General features: G+C 33.8%; 1 protein-coding gene across 2 annotated transcripts; it reads right to left on the bottom strand.

Moving 5' to 3' along the window:
* Positions 1-1,794: 1,794 nt before the first annotated feature.
* Positions 1,795-6,663, bottom strand: LOC142546113 (uncharacterized). Of its 2 annotated transcripts, XR_012820419.1 has the most exons (4): positions 6,343-6,663; positions 5,498-5,571; positions 3,732-4,404; positions 1,795-1,866 (listed from the first exon to the last, which is right to left on the bottom strand). XR_012820419.1 is itself a non-coding variant. In XM_075653635.1 (3 exons), exons 1-3 carry the CDS (start codon positions 6,484-6,486, stop codon positions 3,849-3,851), a joined length of 774 nt encoding a protein of 257 aa, XP_075509750.1. In that variant the 5' UTR covers positions 6,487-6,663; the 3' UTR covers positions 3,639-3,848. The 2 variants fall into 2 exon arrangements, 1 of the variants encoding a protein (XP_075509750.1); XM_075653635.1 differs by lacking the exon at positions 1,795-1,866 and having other exon boundaries at positions 3,639-4,404.
* Between the last annotated feature and the right edge of the window lie 2,842 nt (positions 6,664-9,505).

The raw sequence follows: 9,505 nt of genomic DNA, 5'->3' as shown, positions 1-9,505 counted from the left end.
GAGAAGTTTCGTTTTATTACGTTTGATAAATATTCAAATGCATTAATTAAAAATTTAAAATAAAAACATAATAATAATTAAATATATAAATATAAAAAAGTGTATAATTTATTAATTATAAATTTTTTAAATATTATTATATTATATAAAAATAATTTAAAATAAATAATTTATAATTGCGACGGTTATTAATTTCGTTGCTAAAATAGCGACAGTTTTAGAATGTCGCTAAATTTGCGACAATTTTTTAAAATTCGTTTTTAATAGTTCACGATGGCCGATATAGGTATGGTATTCAAAGCCATCGCTAAACCGTAGCTAATGAAATTAGCGACGTTTTTTTACCGTCGCAAACCGCTTTTTGTGGTGATGTGGAGTACTTGCATGAAATTTCTTTGTCGGTGTAGAGTTCAAAAAACCCTGATTCGATTTTTATAGACGGGTCGTCCCTAAAACAGGTCGGGTAAAGTATGTCCTTGAGGTCATGGATACACTCTAGGTAAGTCATGGTTCCCCGCCACACACCCAATTCAGTTCGTGTATTGGCTCCAGATACTGCTTATACCTTTCGATTTCTTGAAGAAATTCAGCAAGTTTGTGAGAACCCGAATTTCCAGCATTTCAGTAGCAATGCAAAATTTCCAGCAGAAGATAATATTTCAGAAGCTGGTACTTTTCCAGCAGATTAGAATCCAGCAGCAGACAACAGATAAAAATCCAGCAGCAGAAGATTAGTATCCAGCAGACAGTTACTGGTTCAGCATATGACTTGTAACTGAAGCATTTAACATGGAATAAAGGCTGTTAGTGGCTGATTATAGTCATTAATTGGGATACTAACAGTCAGAATTATTGCTTATAAATAGCACCCTCAAGCTCTGAAATTGTTGTTACCAAAATCTTGAGTTATCACTTGAAAATTCGAGTTAAGAGAGCACCTTTGTTCGAGCAGAAAAATCCAGTAGCAAGAGCAACCAGATTCAAGTAAACTTCAACCGAAACTCTAGTAAATTACAGTAAGTGGGCTTATGTATAAATATCTTAAATCCAGTTTGATGATTGATGTTTTAAAGCAAAGTTTCTGTATGTTCGATTTCTGATATCTGATTTTTGAAAGCACTGAAACTTAGTGAACTAATGGTAGGAATATATATTCTGAACATTACTGATTGCTGATTACTGATTACTGGCCTCACCTTTTAGAGGAGAGAACATATAGGGGACTGATATCAGATTAGCCATGAAATTCACGAATGTGCTCAGTGCTTACTTGTTAAATTTTTTATTACTGAATACCGAATACTGATTTCCGATTACTGATTTTTGAATACTGATTTCTGTTCTGAAATAAAGAGTTTTTGTATATTATTGTATTATTGTTTCTGTTGAAAACGATTTCGAAATTGGGAGTTATTCCTTCCCCTGCTTACTGAGTGACAACCATATCACTCACCCACCAAACTCATCTCAGATAAAAACGAGGAAGAAAAGTTAGAAGAAGAAGAGCAGATTCAATTTTGGGGCTGGTGAAGAAGACCATTGTTTATCAGTTCTGATTTATATTTTATATTCCGCTGCATATGTTCAGACATTGTATTTCTGGTTTTACATTTCCGCTGTAAAACATTATTAGTTGAGTTGTATCAGACATTGAATATTCAGTATTTACGAATAAAAGACTGGTTTCTGAATTCTGTATTTCTGAGGCTTGTTGTTTTCGAATGTAAATTTGAGAGCAACGCCGGTGTCAACCAACCCCTGTCCCGGGGCGTGACAAAGTTGATGTTGGATGTTTCATATAAAAACCGGTTAAGCGTGTAGCCTCGATCTCCCATACCGAGTGATCTTTCGAAGAAATCGGCGCCCCTACAAGCACACAATTGTCAAGTTTTAGTGTTTGATAATTATAGTTTCATTCTCACAAATATTGATAATTTAAATTCACACTAAGTACTATAATTAAAATAATATCAACTTTATTTAAAAAAAATCAGTTTAATATTTATATAAACTAAAATAAAATAACTAAAGCGGACATTCAAAAATGGCTGGGTACATAATATGAGACGGGTTCTAGGTACACGATTTTACTCGATTTTCATTCATGTAAATCGTATTAAATCGACTATATTACACATTCCAATTTATAAGCCAAGAACCCTAAAGTGTTACTTACTGCCTCTCCGAGTGCTGAGTAAATTCTATTATTTTAATGTCAATATTGATATCCTTATCAGACATCAAACATCAAAATAATTTAATAATGTTCTATGATTCTCTTTCAATGACTTCAAAGGAAGTGGTAGGCTTCCCGAACTCACAAATATCCTAGGTTGTGTTTTCATGTGGCCCTATTCAAAATATAATCTCCTAAACGTCAGATTTCAAATAAATAAAACGATCCAATTAGTGATCAGTTAATTAATTGAACGCAAACAATTCGAGAAACCACAAATAAATTGTAAGAACAAATAATAATAGGCAAAATAATTCAAAATATGGAAGTCAAATTAAGTTAGTCAATTTCTAGAAACAACCAATAATTTTACGATGAAATAATTAAACACACAAACATATTCAAATTATCATCATAAATGAAGGCCAAGAAATAAAATCACAGAGTAGAGAGAGAAATTTCCTTATGTCTTGTGATTCAACTGTCACTTGTTTTTCGCTCTCATGTCTTATATTCGTGTCCCAATCCTCATTGAATACGTAATTGTGTTGTGTGTGTTGTGTGTTGTGTGTTGTGCTCTAGGATGTAAGCTAAGATGAAAGAAAACTGGTCAAAACTCGGCTTCATCTTTTATTTATAACACTACATTATTAACGGGCCTAAAACGGTGCATAAAAGCACAAAATAGCTAGGTAGGTCTATGCACGGACGGCGTTGGGTGCCCGAAAATCAGCCTTGATGTCCGGATAGGGTCGTGTGGTGTGTCCGTATGTGGGTCAAGGTCCGTGCCTATGTAAATTCAGCACTTCTTTTCGATCCTCTTTCCTTTTTCCACCATTTTTATTTAAAAGTCTGACATCTTATAATATTTTTTTTCTTAAAAAAATTGTTTTTTATAGAGTTTGATGTGGAATTGGTACTCCCACTTTACGTAATTCATGATCGATATCGAACTCTATAAGCACCGTACATTATTTCCTCACAACATACATATTGCATCACATTTAATTCAAGGCTTCCTCTCCACGCGTGGTGCTTCATTATTGAAAACAACTTTTTTTGGGTGTCATATACATTAAATATAGGTGAAGAGCAAAAACCGAAATCCAAAAAGGAGAAAATCGAGAGATGACACTCGAAAGAAATTTGAGATGTCAGACTTTTAAACTTTTTTGAAGTGATTTTCATTTATGGAGCAGACATAATATGAGAGATTAAAAGGTGTTAATTAAGTTCGGTGTGACAAATATCAGCTATCCCCAAAAAATGAATAAGCCTGGACTCTATTGCTATCACCAATACCTTAAAATTATATATATATATATAATAATTTATATGCTTATTCCCTTAAATATTTCTCGTCGCTTTTTTACATCTACAGCAGAATATTTTGTTCTTAAAATACTCTATTATTATATTATATCATATAATATTAAATTATAATTCCAAAATAATATTTAGAATTTTAAAAATAATTTCATCAAACAAATTCCGAGATAATTTGGCATCTATTAATAATTTTACTCAAAAGAAAACCATAAATATATTTAATTACCCAAAATTCTTCTCCCAAAGCTCCAAAGCAAAAACTGGGCAGACCCATAAAAATCCTAACAGCAAGGGCACTAGCTGATTCCTGATAACTCCCATTAGCTTCAGAATCGAAGAACCATTAGCCCGCGGATCCTTCATCTTTCAGGTTCATGGCCAGAGTCCTGCAGGAAGACTTCACCCTATTTTCATGATTAGCACTTGATGGGGCACATTTTGCAATCTGACTTTCGTTCTCATCAAGTACAGCTTTTGCGCAAGAACATGCCTGTTCCTCGGATTCCATATTATTTCCAGATTCTTGTCCAGGACTATATGGAGATTCAAATTGTGATAACTCCAAAGGGTGTGCTCTCATCTGCACGGATCGCAAAAGCGCTGCCCTCCGTAAGTCAGCTGAGTGGCATATGTCACTAGGTGATGATGGGAATCGACCCTCATTATCAGAACCTCGATGACGAGATTGTGTTGATGCCACACTGGAGACAATACAGCCATGTGAAGTGGAAGGAGGACCTGGTGCAAATCCAGTTTGGGGTTTTTGGCATCTATAAGGAGATACTGGACTGGAAGGAATACTCTCAGGATGTGAAGAACAAGTGTTTGTAGAACTCTCACAATATCTGGAATCATCAGAATCTTCTGACATCGGTGAATACTGTAAGGATATATCATCCCTGACATCAAAGGAATTTAGGGAAATCAACCTTGGAGATGGGGATGAGTGCCATCTAGTCACTTAGAATAAAAAGGGAACAAGAAAAAATTTATCACAACCAATAATAAAGGCACAAATAAATCACAGTTAAGTAACATTTGTTTAGCACAGACAACTGAGTCCGTGAGATTTTTAACAGTCGATGTATTGTGCAACGGTTTGTTCTCCCATCTTAAAAATGAATTAGACTGGAAAAGTAAGCAAACATTTTAACCTCCTGCGTTTTCACACAGATCTTGGTCATGACGAATGTAACATGTCCCACAAAAGAGAGGTTTCTAGATGATCCTATTATTGCATTACTTGAAGCAAACAGTTTTGCTTGTTGATGAACTTAAACAAGTACGAAAATAATAATAACAGAAACCCCTTTAAATATTTAAAATATTTGAGAAGCACCCAATGATTTTTAAAATTTCAATCATAAAATATGAAATTGGAAAAACTCCCGATTGCCCGTTTAAGACATGTTGTATCGGGATGTAATAATTTAAAAGCTCCTCAGGATATAATAAACTCAGCACTGTGGCTGGAACTTCTTCAGTAACTACAAGAACTCTACCAAATTATATTCTGTGCACACACATTGCTTTAACAATGAGCTTGTTTAACATGTTAACTAACAATAAATGTTCTTCCAGCCTATTGTCATATAAAACCGATAAAGTTCAATCAATCAAACCTTTTTTTATTCTTGTAAATTTTCTATCAATGTTGCTTTGGAAGTCGTCGAAAACATAAAGATAAAAAGGGTCCTAGCAGGACTCAAGAAAGCTATGCGTGATACAAGTCTGGTAGAGATGAATGCAAGATGAAAGATTAAACTTGTTTTATTTGGATTTTACTGTTGAAAATATTTGTTTGTATTGCTTGTGCTAGACCGCACAATTGTTTGCCCATGTATTTTAATCTCCATCATCACACTTACCAAGCAAATAATTGTTATACAAGTATTTTTGGCATGCATGATTTTGCAAAGGTAAAACCATTTTGACCCCTGCATTTTTCTGAAAAACACAATAAACTCGCGTAAGATAGAGATGATTTCAGACCTTGCGGAAGAATCCACAAGATTTATAGACAGAGGATCTCCAACTTTCAGCCCATTCAAACTTGATGCCATAATCTGCAAATTCTCCATATAACAAATGATGAATTAATATATGAGTAGCAAAAGGACAGTAAATAACCGTAGCACCTAATCATTAGCTTTAAAGCGTCCAAAATTTTCGGCCCATGTAATGTGATAAGCTGAACAAGCAGCATCCCATTCTCTCCCGTCAAATGAGAAATAAATTTTATTTAAATGCAACTCTTTCAAAGATGTGTTTTCACCTCCAAAATACAAAATATATCCCACTCATCTCAATCTTGGGTCATACTGAACATGACACAAATAAATCTCCATATCATAAATACCTAATCACGTTGTCAACAAATTAGAGGCAAAATTGGATGTCATTTGCTAGAACCAGCAGCGGTGAACTTTATTTTCCTGATTGTATCCTGACATGGTATGTCTTAACAGACTAGTTTGATTTCGACGGGCCAGACAAAAATCTGGTCATCCGTGGCAACATCGAAGTTTCCATCATACCAATCAAACTACCAAAGGTTTTCATTCCCTAGATATGATGCATTAAAACTCCAATGACCACTCAAATACTTCCAAATTTCCCGTACATGCACCAACATTTTAGCATTCAAAGCAAAGACATTTTAGCATTCAAAGCAAAGACATTTTACCACCAAAACAAATTAATAACATAGATACCCGTAAGATCCAAATTTTCAAAGCTCATACAAAGATGGAGAGAATTTCAAGTACGCATAGACAAGTTACTTTAATCCGATACCAAAAACGGAAAAATGCGTATCCTATCTTTAAAAAAAATACCTCGCTAAGATATCGCTTGTGCGAGTGCAAATTATCAACATAAACCTCGTCTTCAGGATCCCTGGACCTCTTCCCACTAGGCGAATACATCGCCGTCGGCTGCGGCGGTGAAGAACTAGACGCCGAGTTACCTTCCGGGCACATTTCCACAAAGCAACAGAATGATAATACCCTAAATTACCTGCAATTTCATCAACCTAATGCGAAAAAAATCATATAAACTTCGTAAAATTACAATGATTTGGAGAGATTGAAATGAGGAGACTTTGAATCAAATCAATTATAGAGCGATCCACCTATACTATTCAGGAAAGTTACCTGAACTGCAAAATGAGAAGTAAAAACAAAAACAAGATTTTGTGGGAGTTTGCTCGGGCTAAGCCCAATCATTAAAGAATTCAATTGAAATTTTGAAATATGCATTAAGGCCCATTCGACGTTGCCTGCCATAAGCCCATATGATTAGGATGTTTGGGTATCGTCACATAATTCAAGGCCCATTAACATTGGGGTTGGGTACTAACTGTAATTACAGAATAAATATTAATCTCACGAATACACGAATTTTAAAACTTTTTTTAACTACGGTTTTGAACTTTGGATTTTGTATTAGGATATCGTTTTTATGCTACATCATATGCATATTTAATTTATATTATTATAAAAAAGAGAATAAATATTGAGTCCCTAATCCGAATTATGGCGTCTCGCGAAAGTTTTGTCGAGCTCTAATATTTAACGAATTTTAAAAAATTAAGCTCTCAAAGTTTTTATCTTAATTTTGTATATGAGAACTAGATATCGACCCCAATCGCGTGCTAGATACATTATGTACACACTTCATTATTTGTGCACTCCTTTCGCCAGCAACGTTTTTTTATATTTATATTCTTTACATCAGTTTCCCACTTGTGAAGTGGTGGAATGGCTGTAGTTCTGATTCCGCACAATCAATTTGTTTTTTTATTTTTTAAATATAATATTTAAGTATATGAAAAAAAAAACTTTTTGGAATAATTATAGAGTTAGGATCAAGGTTATCATCTTAACATGGTAATAGAGATCAGACTCATCATTATGTGTTAGATTGTTTTAATGGACCATCCGCTAATATATTTATAAATTTCACGCTCTAGTTGTTCATTATTGGGCGTGAAAGGGTGTGTTAGATGTCACATATCAGTTGGATTATGTTTTTTTTATTTGTATATATGGACTTGAAAAATCATGTGTTGGACTGTCTTTATGAGTCACCCGCTAAATTTCTTGTAAAATTCACGCTTCATGTGTTCATTCTTGGACGTGAGTATCATGCGTTAGATGTATCACATCAATTTGATAAAGATCTTGGGAGTTATATATATGGATTTGGATAATAATCTCTCTTGAGTTAGCTTTTGAGATGGAGTTATGCTCAAGTTCATTATCTTAAAATGGTATCAGAGTTCATATCTGTTGTTATGTGTTTGACTGTAATCATGGGAAACTCGCTAATGTGTTGTAAACTTCATGCTCCGGATGTACATTCATGGGCATGCGGAAATGTGTTAGATGTGTTTATGGGAGTGGTATATATGAATTTGACTCCTCTTGAACTAGCTCTTCGGGTGAAAGTTAGTCACAATTCTACGATCTTTAACATTTGGATTTAATTTCAATCTTGTTATTGTTAATATTTATCTATTTGCGATTTTGATTATCTATAAATAATTTTAAATTTCAGTTTTAGCAATATATATTCTAATTTTTGACAAATTGGTACTTTTTTATTAGTAGTGCTAATATATCATTGTTGTGTAAAGAACTAAAATTTCTATAATAAAAAACAAAAAAAATAGAATAAGATCAAAATTTGACAAAACAAAAGATTAAAATAGTAAATATACATGATGAAGTTGTAATTTTCCATATTATATTGGTTAAATGTTAAAACAATGAAATTAATATCTGTAATACACTTCTTTTGCCATTAAAATTTTGATTCAAACCTCTCGTTTTCATGCTTGATGATCAATTCGACCATAATATTTTGCTAACCTGGCCTAACATTCATACAAGTTCAACTCCATGGCTGAGTTATGTTTTCTTCTAAGGTAGGAAGGTCTCTGTCTCTTGTTTGGCCACTTGGATAGCGAGGTGCCTGGAACAGGCACTAGGGTTACTAAGCACAAGACCGGATCACGCTCTATAATTGAGCTTACTTTGAAATTGGTGAGTTTCAAATAATATATTTAATTCGTTGATATTACAAACTTAGCATATTTGAACTTGTTTGTGCATGAAGTAGATTTAAAGCGAAAAAACTGATTGTTGGGAGGTGATGAATTACACATCGTTACAAGGATGGAACATTTGTTGATGCTCGATATCAGACTATAGATGTAAGTATTAAAAAGTTATTAATAAATAATAAACTTTTCACCATTTTCAATCCTTGAATGCTAAAAACTCATCTTTTCTGTTTGATTTAATTTTACTTCATGAAATTTTTTTCTTTGACATAGGATAATATGACTACAAGAATTCCGAGATATCTCAAGCTACTACAGAGGGGGAGGAGTCACATACTCCATCACATGATGCCACAAATGACATATATTACGAGGTTCTTGGAGGGATGAAGAAAATATGCATTTATGGACTTAGCTCCCAAGCAAAAGTTGTCCTTTCCTCATGCGTCGTCTGCTTCTACAGGAAGGGTTCGTCCAAGTAGCTCATGTGTTGAGATATGAGAGTTGAGGGTAGAGAAGGCAGATTTGAAGACTTCGAGTTACTGAATTGGAGGAAAAGATGCGTGAATTTATGGCTCGTATGATGTTTTCTCAAACACTAGACCGTCTTTCTGTTTTTTCATACTTTTCTTCACCCATTATATTCAGATGAGACTCAGGCTCTTTTGACACCGTCCCAGTAGTTAAAATTTGAGATTCGATTGGATTGACTTGGAAATGGTTGAACATTTTGTAGAATCATGAATTGACATTTGCTTTGGATATTTCACACTTGAATAGTTGGTATAAATATTTGTATTGATTTTGATGTTGATAAATTGAGGCTTGCAATAGTTGTATTGATGTTAATACTCTGTGTTGTGCTTTTTGGATGGTTATATTGATTGATTATGCATATTGTATTGTGTTTGGATTGATGTAAATAACAGAGG

The sequence above is a fragment of the Primulina tabacum genome, chromosome 1, assembly GCF_025594145.1.
Source record: "Primulina tabacum isolate GXHZ01 chromosome 1, ASM2559414v2, whole genome shotgun sequence".
In the NCBI taxonomy this organism is placed as follows: Eukaryota; Viridiplantae; Streptophyta; class Magnoliopsida; order Lamiales; family Gesneriaceae; genus Primulina; species Primulina tabacum.
Note: the sequence above shows the minus strand (reverse complement) of the source record. Positions and strands in the feature narration are given on the sequence as shown.

Bases quoted from the DNA above. Each gene is read 5' to 3' on its own strand.
- LOC142546113 (XM_075653635.1), bottom strand. From the start codon at position 6,486: ATGTGCCCGGAAGGTAACTCGGCGTCTAGTTCTTCACCGCCGCAGCCG. The intron at 5,572-6,342 runs GTATTTTTTTTA...GAGAATTTGCAG, and splicing joins ACAAGCGATATCTTAGCGAG to ATTATGGCATCAAGTTTGAA. The intron at 4,405-5,497 runs GTCTGAAATCAT...CTTTGATGTCAG, and splicing joins CTTGTGGATTCTTCCGCAAG to GGATGATATATCCTTACAGT.